The 23,006-nt window shown below is 40.7% G+C and overlaps 1 protein-coding gene across 1 annotated transcript; it reads right to left on the bottom strand.

Moving 5' to 3' along the window:
* Positions 1-15: 15 nt before the first annotated feature.
* Positions 16-18,766, bottom strand: bcan (brevican). The gene is made up of 15 exons (XM_058648062.1): positions 18,637-18,766; positions 13,829-13,911; positions 13,087-13,479; positions 12,319-12,493; positions 11,144-11,271; positions 9,957-10,250; positions 7,493-9,319; positions 6,349-7,059; positions 5,532-5,786; positions 4,387-4,491; positions 4,105-4,263; positions 2,470-2,552; positions 1,949-2,093; positions 1,674-1,856; positions 16-1,160 (listed from the first exon to the last, which is right to left on the bottom strand). The coding sequence occupies exons 1-15, from the start codon at positions 18,639-18,641 to the stop codon at positions 1,036-1,038; spliced, it is 4,671 nt and encodes a 1,556-aa protein (XP_058504045.1). The 5' UTR covers positions 18,642-18,766; the 3' UTR covers positions 16-1,035.
* Positions 18,767-23,006: the final 4,240 nt, after the last annotated feature.

Here is a 23,006-nt window from a genome sequence, read left to right as displayed (position 1 = left end):
AGAACTGCAAACCTGCCAGTTTGTAAATAAATGTAAATTTATTTGATGTTATTTAATCTAAATAAAGACATTCACATCAGTGTGCTGATACTTCTTTCTCACATTTCATTAGATTCTACGTTATTATGTCTTACTACACAAACATAAAAGTAGTTTTTCCCCTACTTGTTGCAGATGTGACTACGATTCATCGACAAACGTAAGAGTTCTGTCAAATTACAAATACAATACAGTTCATAATAAGTGCAAACCCCAGTACAAAGTCCCATAAGCTGTTGTTTTTGGTGATCAGAGGACAATCCAATCTTGATTCAGGTGTAAATTTACCTTCATGAAACAAGTTGGGATCTTCCTGATCCGCCAAAAACTACCTCAGGAGGACACTGACACAGAACCACAATGAAGACAAGTTCAAACACAAACGTTCCCATCTAAACGGGTGGAAATGATCCATTGTGATTTTGAAAACCAGTGTGGCAGCTAACAGCTGTTTGCCAGTAAAGGCAAGAATCAGTCTTCTCCTAATATGGGAGTGAAGATTTTACCCTTTTCAAAACAAATACATATGGAAAATGAAGTTGAAAAGCTTCTCCAATTAAATATTTATCAAGTATTTTATCCTCCATCAGCATTAAGAGATAACACTTCAATGTCTATTGTCCCAGATCTTGTCATAATCAAACACGAGCACTGATGAGCCAAGAGAGACTTTTTTTCAACACTACAAATATATAATACATATATAAAAAACCTAATCTGGTATACACCATAGAATGAACTGTTAATTTTTTAACACAAGCATTTCTTCTGCAGCCTCTAACCTTGACCCTGACAGCTTCATGAGGACGTAACAGTACATCTAGGTCAGTATTCTATTGGGGAACAAATCCACCTGACTCTTCCCAAACTCTTCAGTCGTGCTTAACTTTCTCCTCTTCTGTAAAACACATTGGAATTCAAAGCACTAATCCACATTTTCCAGAGAGTCTCAAGAGGAAATGTGTGAAGAAAAAGAGATTTGGACAGCAGGAGACTTTACACATTCTGGGTAACGTCCATGTGCATGGGCGTCGCTTTCTCTGCGGCCGCACTCATGACCTCCGTGACCTTCTCATGCTGGTGAGGCAGTGAGGTGACGGCGTCTCCTTCCACTGTATGAGCTACAGGAGAGAGAAAGACAGCAAAGTAGAGGTTCACGGGCTTTTACAGTCATTCGATGATGGATGGATGAATGAATGGATGGATGGATGAATGATGAGTCTAATTTTAAGTATGCATCATTTGCTGCTGATGTTTGGTTGTTTTGGTCTTGGCAAGTCTGCCTGTTGCATATGAGCCATGGTTGTCAACCTGAGGTCCAAGCGACAGAGATCACATGGTATCAAAAAAGAAAACAACGCAATAACTCAAGAGTTACCTTGGTTTTGATTTTAAGCAAGCAAAGAATAGTTTTTATCCACATTTACTGTAAGAAGAGGAACAAAAACCTACAACTGCTGTTTATTTTTGCATATAAATGTTTGTAATAATTCACTTATTTTGGTGTGTGTGTGTGGACAGGAGTTCAGGTTGGGGGGCCAGGTTAGTCTTGGACAAAAGCAAGAGATGCTGGAAGGATTTGAGTTCTAATCAGAAATGCTAGCTCAAAGAGCTCAGTCTCATAAAGCACTTACATGGCACACAGGTCATTACAGGCTCCTCCCACTGACCGCTAGGCAGGCACTTGATGACAGGATTCAGTCTCTGCACGAAACCCTCCTCACAGTAGTACCGCACCTTGGCATTGGTCTCGTAACGCGAGTGCTCTTTCCCAAAGACTTTAGCGTGGGGAATCTGAGGGGGCTCGCCACAAGAGGCTGTGAGACACAATTACAGTTGTTTTCTTACTTATGAAAACCAATCACCGTGTGGTGATTTGAGCACACGAGAGCAGAACAAGTCAACTCACAGACGCCCTTCTTGCAGGTGTAGGACAGGTGGTAGTTGCAGGGCACGTCGCTCCACTGGCCGCCGTCGTGCCACACGATCACTGCACAGTCCTCGCCAGAGAGGAAGTAGCTGTCAGGCTGACCTCTGAGCCAGTTCTCATAGAGCTGTGTCATGAAGGATACAAACTAAATTAAATACTGCTTTTTTAATTTCTCTTTAACCTTAGAGAAACATCTCACATCTCATCTCAAAATAGCAGCTCTGAAACCAGTGGTTGAAATCAAAGTGTGTATAAAGCAGTTATTGATTTTATGAGACATGAGCTATTGAACACACAATATAATAAGATGTCTATGGAGGTTCTCAGGTGACAAGAACTACACAAAACAAAAACTATCAAACAGACTTGTACTAAAAGGGCTGAATTAATTATTTATACCATGACCATCCACCAGAGGGCGATGCAGATGTCATGTTGTCAATCTTCTTTAACAGTCTACAGTTAAATACAAATTTGATCAAAAATGTGGTGGAACTCACCAGTGGGTTCCCGTCTGACCAGCGGAAGTCTCCCTCTATGGTTCGGTCATTCAGTCCAACCCACTGATATTCTTTATATTTGTCTAAAAGATACAATAAGACAAATGAGACAATTGAGAAGCAGTTTTTAAGGAGCAGGATTAAAGCTGCAGTCGTCATTATTGTTAGAAATATAATTGTTAGAGGATGTACAGGTGTTTTTCTTTCTCGGACATCAATATGCTTTCAAGAAATTGTGAAATTAATTATAAATTATTAATGGATCCAGTTCATTAAAATTCACCAATCAGATAAAACTGCAACGTGTTGGGCCCCATAGACACTTGAAAACAATAATATACTTTCAATGCCATCAACTTGATCCAGTTTCCCTGTTGAATTGAAAGGCACAACGCTGAGTGAACGATAACAGCATCAGTATGAGTCTATATGTTCCATGGCAACCGCCAGAGGAATGCCAGATAACTATCTCACGGCTGTGTTGCCAGACCAAATACCAACACCGTCTTCAAAACCATGAAAGAAGAACTACAACAATGGAAGACATGAAAGATCATTGTTGTGTCTTGAAATGATATGATGGTAAATCACTGTTTTGCAGTTTTAAAGTATGAATGAGAGATTGACCTCCAACTGTTTTAATAAGCCTTGATTTTAGTTTGTTATTCATGATTACACAACTGAACCCAGTTTCCACAGACACCAAAATATTTGCTCTACCATGTTGAAAACAGCTGCCAAAAACACACAGAACCCTTTTTTTTTTATAAGTCCAGCCCTCATAATCAGGGCATGAGTGTCAAATAGAAACAAATATAAAATAGGAATGTGCAAAATCAGATATTGCCCAAACAATATCAACAATAACTAAAACAAGTCAAAATAAAAAAGTATGTCAATTTATCCAGAAGGTTACTTACATGTACATGTAACGGAGTATGTGGCGCGTTACTGCCCACCTCTGGTCATGTGATCATATTACTTAGAAAATGGAAGAAATTTGATGTTACCTATGCAAACCAATGTAGCTTTACTTATATATAACCACTGTCATTCTCTGTTTTAAGATGAGTTTGAAAACCAGACAGTGGGGGGGCTGCCCTAACACGGGGAGGGAGCTTAATCCAAAATCTGAGAAAATCCATCCATCCATTTTCTAACGCTTTATCCTCCACAAGAGGAGGATAAAGCGGGGGGCACTGTGTTAATCTCAGCTGACATAGGGCGATGGGTGGGGTACACTCAGCAACCATCATGGTCAATTTAGAGTGTCCAATTTACCCTTGTTCCGACCGGGTCGCAAAACTGGGCCTTCTTGCTGCGAGTGCTAACCACCAAGTGCAGCTTAATCCATGGACCTCAGTGACCTTTGAAGGGATGTAGCGTTTTAAAAGGTCAGTTATACAGTACACGGGTGATAATCTATTAAAATATTCAAAACAAATCTAAATGAGTTCTTAAAATGTGCAGGAAGACGTAAATTGCAGTGCAATAATCAAGACGAGCCCTGACAAAAGAATGAATTAGACACTGAAAAATAAGAACGAATAATGGATTTGACCTTGGATAAAAGCTGCAGAGATGCACCATTGACCTGTGGTTGAGACAGACTGTCTGCTAAAATTAGAGTTTTACCATTGATGTAGTCCTGCTCCTCAGGGGTCATGATAGAAATGAGGTGTCCACCACACATACGGCAGTGCTGCTCCGCCGCCTCCCAGCTCTGCCTCTTGGTAAAGTGTTGGTAACAGAAGCCCTGAAACTTCTCCCAGCCTGGCTCACACTCCTCCACATCTGACACACACAGTGAAGGAGCAGAGGGAAAGTATTAATTGGGAACCAGTTGGAAGGTTTTTCCATTTGTATTTGGAAAGTTTTGTGTGAGAGTGTGGGTGTCTCAGACAAGTTACACTGCACCTGTCTGGCACAAGTCTCCTCCGTAACCAGGGAGACAAAAGCACCGCGGTGATTCACCCTCAACACAAGTGCCTCCATTTAGACAGGAGTTCTCCAGGCAGGAAACTGCACACACACACACACACGAAGACAAAATAACAATAGCTGTGAATCTATATCCTGGCTGCTCTCCTGTATGTGGACTGGATTCATACATATTTATTCCTATTTTATATGTATCATAATTACTTATTCAGCAACTCAGATATTCAAATTCTTACTGTAAAGTGCCAAAGTCTGGATCTGGATATCTTTAATATCTGGAGATAATATATAATAAATATTATATTTATTATATTATATTATATTATATTATATTATATTATATTATATTATATTATATTATATAATGTTGTGTTATGGAAAGTTTCATTTCAATTATTCGATTGACTTTTTAAGCTAAAACACACCATTTTCTTTCACCTAATTCCTAAAATAAATCACTGTTCCTCCAAGTCAAATAAATAAACCCCACTAGAGGGAGCTGTTACATTAATAATGGCGTGAAGGCTGTGCTGCAGTTTTACATGCATATCATTGTGTATAAGAAGTAATGTGACATTTCAAAAACAAATATTGTAATAATAATTTGAAAGTATCTTATTACTCATGTTTAAATAAAGCTTATTAAAACTAATATTAAGATATTGTGCGTTTATAGCACTTTTAGGGAGATACATGTTAAGAATAAAGCCTTTTCAAAGACCCATATTAACAAATTGATTTTCCTGTTTGACACATGACGACCAAAATGATTTTGTATAAATTAATAAATTGTATTGTTTCAGTTTTGTATTGTTTAAAAAAACAATATATATATACAAAAACAAACCCACCATAGACAGTATATACATATATATATATATATATATATATATATATATATATATATATATATATATATATATATATATATATAGAGAGAGAGAGAGAGAGAGAGAGAGAGAGAGAGAGAGAGATATAACAATATACACACACACACACATATTTATAAAACTTCTTAAATAACAGAGATGACTTTTCTGTCGAGAGCTTGTGCTAAATTATATAAAGTGGGAAGATAATCTCTGTTTAGCAGTTTCTGTGGTCATCAAACATGGCGGCACCTGAAATGGCTCCTGGTATCACAGCAGGCAGGGAGTCTTCTCCCTCATCCTCCTCCTCTTCATTGACGTTGTCCTCCTCGTCATCATCATCATCATCATCGTCCTCGGAGGAGAAGCCATGATCAGTAGCAGTCTCATCATGACCGTCTGTGGTGAGAGTTGCGTCGCTGTTCTCCAAACCTTGGTGCCACGTGCTCATTCTATCCGAGGGCTCGTATGTGGCGGATTCTCCAACACCTGCTGCTAATTCGTGTTCTGTTGAGACAGTTCATTCATTCACTGGTTACTTCGAAACACACATGACGATGCTTTGTAGAAAAAATATGTGTAAAGTAGATTGAGAATTTTGTGTCGAATGAAAACTACCTAAGAAATAAGTCAAAGTTATAAAAAAATAATAACATGTTTTGGTCTGATATAGTCAACGAATCAATCATTTGATTAAACATAAAATGTTTGTACTGATTTTACTGGTTTTATGAAACTCATTGTTGTATTGCCATTTCACAGCTATGGAATCACAACGTGCTTCACAAGGCAATACAAGTAAAATACTAACAGGGTACATTAAAAACAAAAACAGGAAAGTGCAATGAAAGAAAAAAAACAATAAAAACCCTTGTCTAAAAGCCCATTTAAAAAGGAAAGTCTTTAACTGCTTTATAAATACTTCAAGGAATCATCTTCTTTACTTTTTTACTACAATATTTGTTTGTATTCATCTGATTTCCACAATGTGTTTCTGAAATATTTTGTAGGAAATGATGTACTGTTGTCTGAGATGTTCTGCTTTTGTAGAAATACACCTTACACTCACCATAGATGCTGCTGGCGGTGATCACCTCTTGCTCTTTGGAGATATCGTACATTTCCCCTGCAGTGGAACTCTCAGCGCTGTATTCTCGATCAGAGAGAGACTCCTGCAGAGTGGATGAGGAGGAGGAAGGTTCTGGTTCCCATCCTGGTGTGAGGGTCGGATGAGGGATCAGAGTGATTTCTACATCTGAATGAGGATCTTCACCGTTGTCGGCCTCACCACAACGACAAACAGTCGGGTTGGTCAAAGGAATTTCTGGTTTCATCTCCGGCGTTTCTCCCGATGATTCTCCTGATCCTACTCCATCGTCCTGATCCTTCTCCTCCGAGTCACCGTCTGTGATGTTTTCCCTCGTGCTGAGAAATGCTTGTTGGCTTTCACCAACTGTCTGCTGTTCAATATTTTCCTTGATGTCTTCCAGAGGTTCGGCCCCAGAGGAAGCCTTGCTCTCTGGTATGAAAGTGATCATCTCTGCGGGGCTGGATTCAACCCCAGTAGGAGGAGACGGGCTGACAGATGTCAACACAGTGGCAGGATCATTGTTCAGGATGGGAGCGTCCACAGTGAAGTCAGAGTGCTCTGTGACTGTGAGGACCTCTGAGGTTGGGATTTCAGTGGCATGGATGTGTCCACTCTGCTCGACTGGATCTGACACGCTCTTGAATTCCTCATCATCATAGTCGACTGGGAAGGGTTGAGGATTATGATAAGCTGTGAAGGAAAGAGATTGTCATATTTATATTCTTCTTTTTTAAAGAATTTCAGAATGATAACAGAAATCTGCGACAGGAAACAATCATTTCATATACTTTTGTACACTAGACATGTGCGTTCATGTGATTTACATTGATTAAACGTCTGAGGGATTGATTAAACGTCTGAGGGATTTTAATAATTAATACAAGCTTTCTGATTTTTCAGCTCCTTAAATGTGAATATTTTCAATATTGTCACATAAAAAGACTTGAAACTGAAGACATGTTCTCAAATGCAAATTGAATAAAGTAATTAATCAATCCTCACAGGTTCACTGGCAATGAGTGTACTTTAAAGATAGATGACATACTGTGGCCGGAATGCTGATGACAGCCACTAACTGTAAGGCCACGTAACATCTTGACTTTAATACTGACTGTGTACTTACTTGAATCAGTCACAGAGTCCACTTCAACACAGGAAGAGGTGCCAAAGCCAATCACACTCTGAGTTACTGGGGCTTGTGTCTCATCGACTGGAGGACTTCCATTCTCCCCTTCATGCTCCACTTCTGCTGGGTGGTTCACATGTGGTGTAGTGGAGTTAACACTGTTTGAAGTTATCACAACTGAAACTTCCTCATTACTTGCACTGGCCTCTTCTGGTTGCCCAGAAATATCGTAAGAGGGGGTTGAGAATATCAGCTTAGTGTCAAAATCTTGTTCTAAGTGGATGCCTGGAGTGTGGTCCTCTTGGGAAACGGGAAGCTCACTTTCTTGATGCACCTGTGAAGAACTGCTGAGCAACTCGTCCAAGTCTGTTCCAGATGTTGCATTAACACCTGGCACATCCAGGGTTTGAGTCTCTAGGTTAGTCTCAGAATCTGTTGGCTCTCTGCTCTCTCTCTCATCAACAGCTGCTAAAGTAGCAGCAGTTGCTGCTGTTGCTGTTGAAGACTCTACTTTACCAAGAGCTGAGTCTTCAACAGTGGTTACCTCGTGATCTGCATTTGAAGACGTTGGATGTATGTGAGACTCTTCATGATTTGTGTCTGGGTTTTCTTCAGGTGCTGGTTGATAGGACTCCGGATAGCTGGCCTTCTCTACAGGCTCCCAGATATCTTGGGTGGTAAGATGCTGTTGATGCTCAGGTGGAGAAGTGACATAGTGATAAAGGTCTTCTGTGAACGATGGCTCTTTGTCATATGTCAGTGTTATGGACTGAGCCTCCACATGGACCTGTTGGACATGTCTGACTGTCTGGGCATGTAGCACCTCTACATCCACTTTTGCTGTCACCTCACCATGGGTCACCTCATCACGGGTAATGTCACCATGGGTCACCTCCTCACGGGAAATGTCACCATGGGTCACCTCATCATGGGTCACATCACCATGAGTCACCGCATCATGGGTAACCTCACCATAGATTATGTCACCATGGGTCACCGCATCATGGGTAACCTCACCATAGGTTATGTCACCATGGGTCACCGCATCATGGGTAACCTCATCATGGGTAACCTCATCATGGGTAACCTCACCATGGGTAATGTCACCATGGATCACCTCGTCATGGGTAACCTCACCATGCGTAACCTCATCATGGGTAACATCATCATGGGTAACATCATCATGAGTAACCTCATCATGGGTTACCTCATCATGGGTAACCTCACCATGGGTCACCACATCATGGGTAACCTCATCATGGGTAACCTCTCCCTGGGTCACCGCATCATGGGTAACATCATCATGGGTAACATCATCAATGGTAACCGCATCATGGGTAACCTCACCATGGGTCTCCGCATCATGGGTAACCGCATCATGGGTCACCTCATCATGGGTAACCTCACCGTGAGTTATGTCACCATGGGTCACTGCATCATGGGTAACCTCATCATGGGTCACCTCATCATGGGTAACCTCACCATGAGGTATGTCACCATGGGTCACTGCATCATGGGTAACCTCATCATGGGTAACCTCACCATGAGTTATGTCACCATGGGTCACTGCATCATGGGTAACCTCATCATGGGTCACCTCATCATGGGTAACCTCATCATGGGTAACCTCACCATGGGTCACTGCATCATGGGTAACCGCATCATGGGTCACCTCATCATGTGTAATATCACCATGGGTCACCTCATCATGGCTAACCTCACCATGGGTTACCTCATCATGAACTGGATTAGTTAAGAAAACAATGTCTAGTGAATCAGTGGTGAGAAAATCCTGAGGAGATTCAGTGTAAGGATGGTGATCACCTGAAATAAAGAACAAACAAAATGTTATTTATAATTACACTATTACTCCTATAAATTATGTATTACACTTGTTATGAATAATAACGTGTTTGTGAATTAGACAAAGTTTAGTTGCATGTAAGAAAGAAGAATAACACCTGTGAGTATCTTTGACTGCAGTGTTTCTGGCTACTTTAGAAGATGCAGAAATATAGGAGATCAAGGCAAGTGATCTTAATATGTATGGTTTGCGTAACTGTCTGGGACTTCATGACTTTCCCATATGGGCATTTTCCTCAACAGAAAGACCCCAGTTTCTCATTTGGTATTTTTGTGAGTTCAATGCTGAGATTCTCCAAGTCTTAAAGCATTTTTGATACAATTAGAGGAAGTAGGTTTTCCAATCTGGTTAAGAAAAATACAAATACAGTAAAGAACCCGGGCCTTAGAAAGGCCTCATTAAAATTAAAGATGGTCAGGGTAATTTATGTTTTGGTGGTACAAATATTCTTCAGTCTTGCTCTGTTATGCATCTCAGATGTATTTTGGAACCCCATGAAGGGATCCTGATCAAAAACTGGTGCAAATAGTAGGGGATTGGAAGATTCATTCAGATCCATTTTAAAATCATCCATCACATATAAGATCACTCTCTTACTTCTGAAGCAGTAGACATCATGACGTGAGTGAGCCTCGGGAAAGCCAGTCTGGTTGCTGTAGCGATAGACGGTTCTGACCCCTGGTTCGCCACCTCCACAGCGCTCTCTGGGGGTGACGATGGGGTACCGCACACTTCCATCTGCCAGCCACCCGGGACTGCAGTGGTTGAGTCCATCATTCCAGGCTGCATACAGCTGAGCAGTGGTGGCCAACTCCGCCACATGTTTCAGACAGTAAGCTTTGGCCTCCCAGAAGGTGAATCGCAGGGGGGCGGAGCCATGAAACACCTCACCTTTACATAAAGACACAGGTTGTAAATAACTGTCAAATAATAACCTATAGCACTAATTTGTAAGTTGAATATTTATTTATTTATTCATTTATTTATCTATTTAATTTAAGGAACATTATGACATTTTACATAAAGCTGTAACACAGGTCAACCACAAGAGCATTAGTGAGGTCCAACGCTGATGTTGTGGGATAAAATTCAGTTTGCAGTTCATTTTAATAGGTATTGGATGGAATTGAGGTCAGGTATCTATGCAGACAGTCAAAGTCTCGGAAAAAAAACATTTATATATATGTTGCTGGCTTTTGGAACATAGCCACTTTGAAGTTGGAAGAGGAAAGGGACAAACACTAAATGAAGAATTTTAATAACCAAAACATAATTTTATACTATAACATTAAGGTTTTCTTTGTTTGGTGCACAAAACAGAAGCATTTACACAGCAAATGGGTTGTGGCCATATCACCACGTGTATTCTATTCAATGTCTATTAACTTGGTGGGGGACTCCTGGTTTGTAGGCAAGATGAAATGACAAAAAATTATCCTCAGACGTTGATAACCCCAATCACGAGTTTCAGGTCTTCCTTCATTAAATATCAAGAAAACCTAATAGACCATAAAGGATCATAAAGGATGTGATATTTCTCATGCAATTGGTACACAGGTGCAAATGGACATGCTCTCGGTCTGCTCTCAGTCCCATTCCTACTCTTGTATGGTACTGGACAAACTCAACTCACGGCTTCACAAAACAATGGTTGTCACTTGACTAAAATTCTAAATCCTAAAATCCCAGCAAGTAATACTGGCAACATAGTTTTTAGCATGACTGTTTAGAAATGGTCCAAACACACACACACACACACACAAAAAGCCTGTTGGTTTTCTTACCCTCAATATTCTGCACATAGCAATAGACGTCATAAAGCTCATCAGGCTCTAAGTGTCCATAGTTCCTCACTCCAGGAAATTCATCCATGTCGCCAAAACAGCCCTCTCTGGGCTGCTGAATGGGGTATCTACAGAAGGAAATGACACATGGCACTGAAACACCAAGCACCTCTTCATCTGTGAACACTCTAACCCTCACACTTGTCTGAGTTCTTTTCTGAGGGAGCGCTGAAGTGGGACAAAAAGTTTGTTGAGTACCTCTTAGCTCCTCAATCATCAATGTCTTTCAGTGTGAGGATATACACAGCATTTCAAATGTCAGCTGACAGTGTGGTCCACTACCAGCCCTCCAAAGTGACCCACAGCCAAACTGGATGGTGCATGTCAGTGTCGCAATGTTGTCAACTTATTGTTTAAGTTTATGTGAAGCTGCATCCAAGGGTTATTTCAATTTGAATCTTTGCCTGAGTTACTGTTGACTTTGCAGCAAAAAGACCTGTGTTTGTGGCTCAGTCAGTGGAATGGAAATAGCACTTATTCTTTATATTTCTTGCATAGTTTTGTTCAAACACTTACTGTCTAAACATTCACACCAAACTGGGTAACGCCCACACGGAAGTGATTCACTAATCTTTCTGTTCCTGAGACCCAAGGTCATACTTCTCCTTTCACAGGCACCTTTTGTGTGCTACACAGATAAGTTCATGACGTGAGATCTGGCTATGAAACTGTGCATCTTTCTCTGTGCCTCAGAGCCATCTTGACTCTCCCTTTGCATCCTCATCAGACATCTTAAGGCAAATTTTTCCACAACAGTCGGAACAAGGGCCTTTCTGCATGAAGTTTGCATGTTCATGGGTTTTCGCCAGATTCTCTGGCTTCCTTCCACAGTCCAAAACATGCTGAGGTTAAATGGACACTTTAAAATGACCGTACGTGTGAATGTGAGAGTGAATGGTTGTTTGACTCTGTGTTTTGGCTCAATGATGCATAGTTAGCTCCTATAGAACCAGCAGGGACACAAGGAAAAACTGATTGCAGCCACTTAACTAAACGCTCTCCAAATTAAATCTATATCAGCTTCACTACTTTAAGAGTATGTTCTCCGCCCTTTTCTACTTATTTGCCTTTTCCAAAAGGAAACTGAAGGTTGTGTTGCGTTGTCAGGTCCTCACCTCACTGAGTGGTCTGAGAGCCAGCCTGCATCACACTGCTCATATCCACTGTGGTACGCTGCTAGGAGCTGCTCTGGAGTAGCAATTTCAGCACCGATATCCCTGCAGGCCTCTCTGGCCAGCTCAAAGGTGAAGGCATACCGACTCGATGCATCTCGATAATGGAACACCACCCCTGTAAAACATTTCATTCACACTTTTACTATGTACATACAGCACAAGTGTGTATGCATCCTGAATTGGACGAGAGACGTTGCAGAGGTTCAGTAACAGACATAACAAAAAAGTGTTAGCATGGCAGCTATAGTGTTAGTGGTTGTGCTAATGCTAACGCTTGTACAAGTAAGGCAGTTCAGCACTGAATGAGCCTGGTTTTTTTAAGACTATCCATGGGTCACTGCATTTACCGTGACCCATGGAGAGGGGCATAAATGCAAGAATGGGTACAAACAGCAAAACAGAACAGATGAACCAACAAAAAAGACTGGGGAGCATGAAGACCAAGTACACCAGAGTGGCAGGGATAATTACACACAGGTGCAACTCATAAGACACAGGTGGAGTAGACAATCACATTGAACTAGGGCGGGACTACAAAATAACCGAAATAACAGGAAGTAAACATACCACACAGGTAGGAAAACTACAAAATAAGACAACAACAAAAAAGGGACGCCAAACAGAAAACAAGAAACAAAGAACTAAACTCATAGTCTGTCCAAAATTGCCTTTGTCTTCATATTATGGTTTCCTTCTTATGGTTCTTACCTTTGACTTTTACGTGAGCCACTTCGTCAGCATCCTCCAGCCCCTGCTGCACCTCACAGCGGTAGAAGCCGGTGTCGTTCTTCCTCAGGTTCTCCAGGTGCAGGGTGAGGTCAGCAGGGGAATAGGCGTAGTTCAGAAGGGAGGCGCGATCCTTGTAGGCCTCGCTGACTCTCACCCTGTCCCCACGGGCCACCAGGATCTCTGACTCATGGCCATGATTCAGCACACTCCACTTGACCCGGGGGAGAGAAAGCACGGCGTGGCGGCCGTTGGTGGACGGCGAGGGCGGAGGGTGGGCCAGTGACACCAGGCAGGGTAAAGTTAGAGAATCGCCCAGTACGGCCAACACTGGCGAGGGCGTGGGGATGGTCACATGGAGAAGCTTTGAATCATCTGAAGAGAAGCAAGCTTTAATTTCACAAGGTAACATTTTAAAAATAAGCAAATGATCTGCTATTTACAGCAGATTGTTTGTTTGTTTATTGCACGTAAGGCTGGGAAATTATTCTGTAGCATATAAAAGCAACTTGTAGGTTGAAGTTTTGGAGGAGGTGATTTTCGCAAAGGTGTCAGTCTTGAAGTTCAACTTAACTTCCCCCGACAACCCTGTATTTTCAGTTCACACATAATGAAGTGACTCTCCTAACATTTACAGTCAAAGGTCATGGATGATTTAATCAAGTCTAGTCTAGCGTGAAAATAAAAGAGAAGGGGAGAAAAGGAGGGAGCGAGGGATGTGTACCTGTGTCATGGTGGGAGGTAGAGGACGACGGCAGGACAAGGAGACAGATGGCACACAGCAGCAGTGCGGGAAGCTCATCCAGTCTGTGGAGAAAACACATCAGGAATGATATTATTTTATCCTTATTAGTCCATATGCAACCTGTGTACACTTTTTGTATGTTCAACCAGCAATACCAAGACTGGTAGTGGGTGGTACTATAAGTGGCAATGATACACAATATATAACTTTCCTTGCTCACCATGATCTTTGGTCTAATTTCCTCTTCAGTGGCTTTACAAGAACTAATAGCTCAAAATAAGTTCTAAAACTAGAAAAAGAAAATCAATCTATTTTTCAAAGGCATGTATCTATTCTAATGTCAACAAACAATATCCCAACACATTGTTTGAGGTTTATAATTAGCACAGCTGGTTTGTGCCTTCAACAAACTTTACGATATACTATTTAACATTATTAATTTGTGTTCACAATGTAATTTCAGGGATTTACGCCCTTGCTTGAGGCAGAGATTTAAAAACACTTTAAACAGCAGCAGGTAGGTTAAAGAACTTCACTGGCAAGGTTAGGTTAAAAACAAGGAGTTAGGGTTAGTCAAGTGTGTGTGTGTGTGTGAAGCAGACAGACGGACTCCTGTGTGTCCTTGGAGCTTTAGCTGCTGTGACTCAGACTCTAGGAGTTGCAGAGTGTGAGCTGAATTTTGATTGAGACTTGAAGCCACAGACTCTGACTGGACAAGATTTACCATTATTACCTTTATTCTTCAATCATGTTCACTGTCTCTTTTAAGACCTTGTTTTCTTCCTTGTTTTGTTAGAAAACTGATAACGTGTTACCCTCTGGTACGTGCACAATTTACCTAAAATCTAAAAGCTATAACTTCCACTGACTCACATGCAGGTCATTAAGACTCTTCGACCCCTACGAAAAAACTACCAACACCCATTAATATTAGGGCAGTAATACAACATGACGGATGCCAACTGCTGTAAAACACCATGAACAACAAAGTCTGGCTTTTGTCTGCAATGCAAACAGATACAATGAGCATTGAAGTCAAATGTACCCTGGATGAATGTGGTAATTTCTCCATCTGCTTCTTTATTTTTGGCAGCCTTGACAGGGAGACTGCAACTTTTCCAGTGTGTCATTATGATGCACATTGCTCTAGCAGCAATCTAACAAGTGTCCAGTGTTCCTGTTTACATGGTAACTGGTCTCGAGTGATACAATACTCACTATCGGCATTGCTTCGCCCAGACCAGAAACTTTTAAAGGTAAAAATGTGAATTCTGATTTGATCCAAATAGTATTTAATAAATATTTGCACAGACTTGCAGAAAAGGTAAAATAAAAATGTATAATAATGTTTGTTCTTTCTGGAAACAGACTGTTTGTTATACAGTCTGAGCTTTATATTTGCTTATTGTGACGTGTTGTTAAAGCTTTATAGTTTAATACAAATGGACTGATACTGGTATGGGAAGAGACTCAAGGTCAGTATCGCTATAGTGTTTTTATCAGACACAAGAAACACATTATTTCGACATTATATATGCCCCATAACCCCCCCAAAAAATATCCTCTAATGGCCTAATGGCAATTTAAAAGGTGGTAAAGGGTCATCATTATCTTCTATGGACTTTGGTGTGGGGAGTGAGTGGTTTATTATTATATATTAAAATATCTTCACAGTACGGTTCACAGTACCTCTTATAACGAATGACTACAAACACCCCTGTGGCAAAGACTGGTGTGCTAATATTCATATCCTACATGTTAATGTTATGACGCATCAACCATGTGTTGCAGAGGTAATGGCCCAGAAAGACAGAGAGCGACAGAGCCCAGGCAACTAGTGCAAAGAGAGGCATCACATTCACAAGTGGCTGAATAGTCGATGACTTCACCTTGAGGGGAAGGCGACGATGGCCAAGAAAGAGGATGTTTGACAGCTCAGTTTGCCAGCAAGGGTCATTTGAGGCTGGAAGGAGGATGGAGGGGTTGGTGGTGGAGGAGGGGAGAGAGAGGGGAGGGAAGTGATCTACACTCTTTGAGGACTGCACCAGCTTTGTGAGAGTTTGGCCCATTTACTCATGCAGCTCAGTGATTCACCCATCCTTACACTTCAACATGCTGTGCAATGTAAACGGCCCAACAACAACCCCATAAGTTAACTCAGACACTTTCAACTTTATACCTTAATTATCGCTTCATGAAACTTGATTCATGATTCATGAATTTGCGCTTCTCCCACAAGGTGATTACAAACTCTAGAGTTCTTCAATGTTTTAATTACATACAAAGGTGAACCTACGGTTGAGTGGATTTTTTATAAAGGATGAGATTCAAAGGAACCCCCACCACCACCACCAGCACCACCACGTCTTCCTCGCAGAAACAACAACCACTGTTACCCATGGTTTTGCCCCTCGTCACCTCCTCCATCATACGAGTCGACCAGTCCCACATCGCGCCACCTTCAAGGGCTCAGTCTGCCAATCTCCAGGGGCAACTAAACCCCCCCCCCCCACCGCACCCCCACCTTCCTCATCCTCCCGGACCCAATCTGACAGGAAGTAAGGAGCAGCCTGAGGGGAACTCTCAGGGTGGCACAAACAGAAGAAAGGTCCGTACAGCATGAGCAAGTGGCAAGAGAGAGACGTTATGATTAGAAACGACCCGCCAGCCTCAGGCAGGAGCCGTGTCTTATTAGCTGTTAGCCACAGACTCACAGACTTTTAATGAGGGAACAAAAGTCAAAAATGGCAAGAATTGTGTAGGACCTTATGACCTCAGACAGGCGGACAAAAAAAAAGAAGCAACACAGCAAACACAGTACTCATTATCAGTGGTGTGTGTGTGATAATTAATATATTGCAAGACAATCACATAGCAATACGTGACGATATCTGTCTCTAACTGAAGAAAACAAAACGTCTGTGAAAAGTTAAAAGTGCATGATGTCTCTGTTTATTGACAACATGGAGAACAAAGCGCATTAAGTCTATGTTTTCAACGTGGATGGAGCATCTCTTAACGTAGCTTCCTCCACCATTATCCCTGTAAACTCCTTCTTCTTCAGGCCAGGTAACTTCCACACAAGTTTCCCTCATTCATTTGAGTTGCGCCACCATGAGGTGACATCAAGTAGCAGTGAAACTGGCGGCGACTGTTTACTTTGGAGCGCCTTCATTTGTTCATTAAAACGATATATTACATGAGAAAGGACGACAATATATCACCAGATATACATATTTTGACCCACCCCTGATCATTAACTTACCAAATTCCCTTCTCTGAAAATGCATCAATGTACGCAATTTATTTACGAAATGTATCACAGTCAAGTGGGAACTAGTTGTGACGTCACCATTAAGAATCTGAACTCCCATTTGAAGCCTTGAGATTCATGATTTGACCAATCACACTACTGTCCACTCATACACTATAAGGACAAAAGCATTTGACCACACCTAGTAAGTAGTGAATTCAAGTGTTTAAATCAGGCTTTGGACTAGACTAGAGCTGAAACAATTAATCGATGAATCGATTATTAATCGATTACTAAATTAATCGGCAACTATTTTGATAATCGAATAATCGGTTTGATGCTTTTTCCATGATTAAAACCAGATTTCCGATTGTTTACGCTTCTTAAATGTGAATATTTTCTTCATTTCTTTGCTCTGGATAACAAAGAAATCATTAAAAGTCAATCATTTTGGTTTGTGGATAAAACAAGACCTTTGAGAACATCATCGTTTCCAGGTTTGACGAACACGACCAACATTTTTTAAGGTTTTCTGATATTCTGAACACCAAACGATTAATCGATTAATCGAGAAAATAATCGACAGATTAATCGATTATGAAAATAATCGTTAGTTGCCGCTCTAGACTAGACCCCTTTTCTCCAGTGAAGGTCAATCTTAACGCTTCATCATACCAAGGGATGTAAAACGTAAAAATTCAAGTAAAGAACAAAATGCTCCACCAGAATACTGTTACAAAGTATTACTACTTCATCACAGCTAATTATTTAGTTTGATACATGTTTTTGAAGAGCTGCTGGAAACAACATCAATCTACAGACAAATAACCGATAACCTGCACGACCTGCTGCTGCTGCAGTGACCCGGCTGCACTCCCTGTCACATGCTGCAGCTTTGCAGGTGTTTCATAGAATGTTCAAAAACAAGTCAAGTTTTATGATGAGTAACATGATTAAACAAGTGATTCAACGAGTAATATGAGTAATAAGAAGTGCATCATGTTTTTGATCACTGATCATTTTCTCAGAATAAGGATTTGTTGTAAAACTGATTGTTGCCATGACTTTCTCAGCAGAACAAGTGATTATTCCCAGGCACAGTATTTTTGGACAATCAGCCTAATCAGCTTAGCCTACTTCCATTTAACACCTGAACACAACTGAACACACACACACACACACACACACACACACACACACACACACACACTGCACTATTTATATGAGGACATTTCACAGTTTATATACATCATTTTGAAAAAATTAAATAAAAAATAGTAACATTCAATCACAGAAAACATAAACACATGTGCTTTTTTGACACTTTAAATAAAATAGGATCATGTTCCTGTGCTTTTACTCTTATTGTGATGTTGACACTGAACAATATTATGATTGAAATACTGTTTTAACTCCTGAGTGCAGAGAAACACACAATAATGACTGATAGTTGTAAACGATCCAGAAATATTAAAGAAGCACAGACAGACTGACGGCGTTTCCTCCGGGTAAATAACAGGTGAAACAGACTTACTTCATTTTTCATCCAGCTCTCGGTCCTCGGAAGTGAAGATGTTCCTCCAGGACAGGTGCGGCTCTCAGAGTTTTCTCCTCCAGCAGAGTGACTGTGCGTCTCTGCTTCTCCAGGGAAGAGAGTAGAGGCACCAGGAGGAGAGGAGGTGAAGAGGGGAGGCAGCATTAAAGGACCAACATCTCCCAACTCCTCCCCCTCTTCCTCCTCCTCCTCCTCCTCCTCTACCTCCTGCCAGTGACACCATTTAACCTGGAGGAGCACACAGTGGACACACTTTAAGCCCATTTACTCGAGTGAAATTAAAAAATAATTATTTCATGTGAGATCAGTCAACATTCAAAACCTGAAAAGAAATAATTATAAGATCAAAGAAAGGAGATGAATTAATAATATTAGACATTTTAAAAAAAAGTTGAAATTATACGATAAAAAGTCATATTTATGAGAGTAAAAAGCAGACATTTTGACAAGAATAGAATAGAATAGAAGTCTATATTGTCTACCGAAAAGTGTCATCAATTATAGACGACATTATTCCTAACTATGAAATATGATATATATTATGGCATTTCATTCAGGAAATTAATTTTAGAATATATTGAATGAAAGTCTGAGTAAAGGTCAGATAAAAGAAAAATAATACATACTTTAAATGCCACAGCTTTGTTTTCTTCCTTATAAGTATTTCCTAAAATCAATTGTACATATTTTACAGCAATTTAAAACTTAATTACAAACATATTAATTTATTTATATTTTATGACATTGCATGGGCCACCTGCGTAAAGTAACGGCCCACTATGGGGGCTGCGGCCCCCACTTTGGGAACCACTGGTGTACAGCATCGTTATTGAATGTTTCAAGTTTTTTTACAACTTGGTTCTGACCTCCGATGCAAAGGGAACACACCATTAACTGATTCAAGAATGTCTTTTGTATTTTTACAACAAACATTTTCAAATATCTGTGACGGTGAACTTTGTTATAAACTACATGTAATGTCTCCACCCACACTGACCCTGCTGTCAGCCTTCACCACGCTCAGCATATATAATGTAAACACTGTGAGTGTAAGGTTAAATCACACTCTGCACCATGGACACATTCCTGGTCGCAGTGGGTAATAAAAAACGAATTATGTACATGTGTGACTAATATGTGTGCCGTGTATGGAAAGTGTAATCTGCAGAGTCGGGGGTGTAAGAAAATCCATAAAATCCATAGTGTGTTGACTAATAACAGCGGGTGAACACTTAATCTTTCTTTCATTTTATATATGAAGGATTATATTTAAATTAGATTAATAAAACAGAATTACAAATAATGAGACAGGTACAAATTAGAAAAAAAAACACACGTTTCTCATTCCCTTGGTAATCTTGTTTTTTACATAGTAAACACAACACAGACGGAAATCCAAAGCCTCTTTTAGTTTTAATAAAGCTCAAGCTTTCACTTCTGTCGCTAATAACAGGGAATAAAATCGAATTATTCACACTATTCCCCAAGCACAAGGAGATTAAGGAGGGTAATAAATAGGGATAATCCAGACTAAAAAAAAGATATTAAATCACATGTTGTTATGTTTTGCTCGACGTTACCTTTAACCCTCTGCAGGGTGACTGAGAGTTGGGATAATGACTGAAGGCCTCGGTCTGTGTTAAATGAAGGGTTCCACTGTTGAGTGAAAGCTTGTCGTCAAGGCAGACAAGGCAGGAATTTGTGTCTTCTTTTTCTTCTGAGCACAAAGGAGTGCGACACCGTGAAAGTCCCCGAGCAGAGACTCTCACTGAAGCCAGACATTCAGACATTAACTCAGGATAATGAGCAGAGCACTGGGTCTGGATAATTACCATTTAAGTAAAGAGATGCTACCAGTGAGCTGTGTGAGCTACAGTTTGACTTGATATTATAACTGGATAAATAATAACAGAATAGTATGGCAATAAGGTAATACCATGTTGGGGTAAGAGCTTGAAATAACAATGGCATTAGTGTGGTGATAAGGAGATAATATTCTAATAATTCCATGTTATTTCCAAAATAATTTCTCCACCAGAAGCTCATGTTCCTCCTACTTGGAGGGAAATAAGAAATACTCTTCTAGTGTTTACGCTTATCCTCCTCCTCTTCCTCGCATATACTTCAGACACTGGTACAGTGAAATAAGATTCAAATGAATCGCACTTATGCCTGAACATACCCCAAAACTCACAGATTTTTGAAAATTTACGTGTGAAAGTCGTTTCGGAAATTCAAAAATCGGAAGTGGGAGGGTCTAAAGAAAAAGGAAAAAACGCTTTCATCAGGTGATATTTTTGAAATGTTTCACGTATATGAACGAAAGTTGGTACACGTTAATCATGTCAGGACAGTCCAAAAATCATTAAGGACGCTGTCGTAAGTCCAACAGGAAGGCCGCCTTCTTGGGTTGAATGCAATGTCGTTTGCATTGCGTACGTGATGGGGGCGGCAAAGTTGGATTTTTTGCACCAGACAATGAAACTCTTATAACTTTGCGACAGAAGGTCCGACCCAAACCAAACTTGCTATGATTGATGATGATGGGCAGTTGCTGAAGACGACTATGAAAAAAACGGTACATTTTGAAAACAGCGCCTCCTGGTGGTGGCAGAAAATACAAAACATTCACACAGCAAGCCTCTGTTGGCCTAAATGTGCACGGTAGAGGGTCTGACTCCAGATCAGAAGGTTGCATGTTCTAATCCGTCAAGGTCAAAATTAAAAAAAAAATTATTCCTACAATTCTAACAAGCCTCTGTCGACCTCTGTTGCTCATATTGCAAGCAAGTGTGGAAGCACACACAACACACAGACACACACAGACACCAAAAACAATACTTCACTCCCACTCCGTGGGTTGAAGTAATTAGAAAATGGGGGAACATGAGGTGTATTCTTCTCCTCTAACAGCAGAGGGCGCCCTCAGCCCAGTTAAGATCCACTGTTGACTGTCGTTGACCTTCAATCAGTTTTAGATACACTATTTCCTCAACCTTCCTTTTTTTTTTTAACAAGATCAGTTTTCAGAACTGAAGCTTTTATTTTAGAATAATGTCTGATTAATTAGACGAAAACAGTGAACCTGCAGGTCTGGTGAGACCTTCACCAGACCTGCAGACGTCACTTCTTCATTCTGCATCTTCACAACTGCACCACCAGAGAGCGCCTAAGCAGCAAAAGTCGTATTTGTATTTGTAGCTTTGGGGGGGTTATCACATAATAACTGATCAACAACAAGAACTCCACATTTTCCCCCTTGTTTTACTTTCAGTTTAAGTGTAAACAGTCACTTTAAGTGTGTTTTTACAAAACATACAGTATAATGAACAACCTGAAAGTACAATTTCAACATTATTATGCCTAAGTTTCACCATTTACACATGAAATGAAAGAACACAGTGAATCTAGAAAGACACATAACATTTAGTCATAGGTATCTGGAACTGAAATATCTAGTATTTGACATTACATTTTCACTAATTCATCCTGCGGACCAGATTGGACCCTCCAGTAGGCCCCTGGGTTAGGGAATGCATTATCTCTAAGAGGGTCCTCACTATGAATACTGGGCAAAAACCTGGTTTTAGGGTTAAGGCACTTAGTTGTGATGGTTAAGATTAGGGTAAGGGGTAAGGGAATTCATTATGTCTATGAGAGTCCTCACTACGAATAGTACATGCATGTGTGTATGTGTGTGTGTGTGTGTGCGTGTGTGCAGAGAAATGTACAAAGTGTGTATCAGGAACACTGTGGCAGCACAAAGCTTGGCCGAGCGTCTAATCATCTGGACTTTGACCTTTTCTCCCTCTCCGCTGCTTTTCCACCTACTCACTCATTCCTGGTGTCCAGTGCACAATCAGCTGCTTCATCTGACTCTGCTGACCTGTGACCTGTCACCCTGACCCGCCATCCACGCGACCCCTACGGCCCAAATTCTCTGACATTTCAGCTGAATAAAAGATCCATTAAGAGTGCATGTCCAGTTAAGAGTGAACATATGTGCAGCCACTTGTTCTGCATGATTCCATTCTGTAAGACTGCACAGGATTCATGTGAGACAGACACAGAATACTTCCAAACCACAGAGAGGCAAATAAAGAAGACATTTCCCTGCCACACAGAGAGAGCTTTGTTCTGTGGAAGCATTCCTCTGCCTTTACACTACTGCACATTATCAGCCGATTGGAACCACACCAACTGCTCCATCATTCAACATACATTCATTTCATCTTTTGCTGAATGCAGAGCATCATTTGCTCGACCACAGTAAGGAGTGACACCTTAACTTCTGTGTTTTCTGACATTTTCTGCTCAATGGTGGTTTAAAGAGTTGTGCAGTCCCGTCT

The sequence above is a fragment of the Solea solea genome, chromosome 13, assembly GCF_958295425.1.
Source record: "Solea solea chromosome 13, fSolSol10.1, whole genome shotgun sequence".
Taxonomy (NCBI): domain Eukaryota; kingdom Metazoa; phylum Chordata; class Actinopteri; order Pleuronectiformes; family Soleidae; genus Solea; species Solea solea.
The sequence above is the reverse complement of the archived record's forward strand: the minus strand, read 5'-3'. Positions and strand labels throughout refer to the sequence as shown.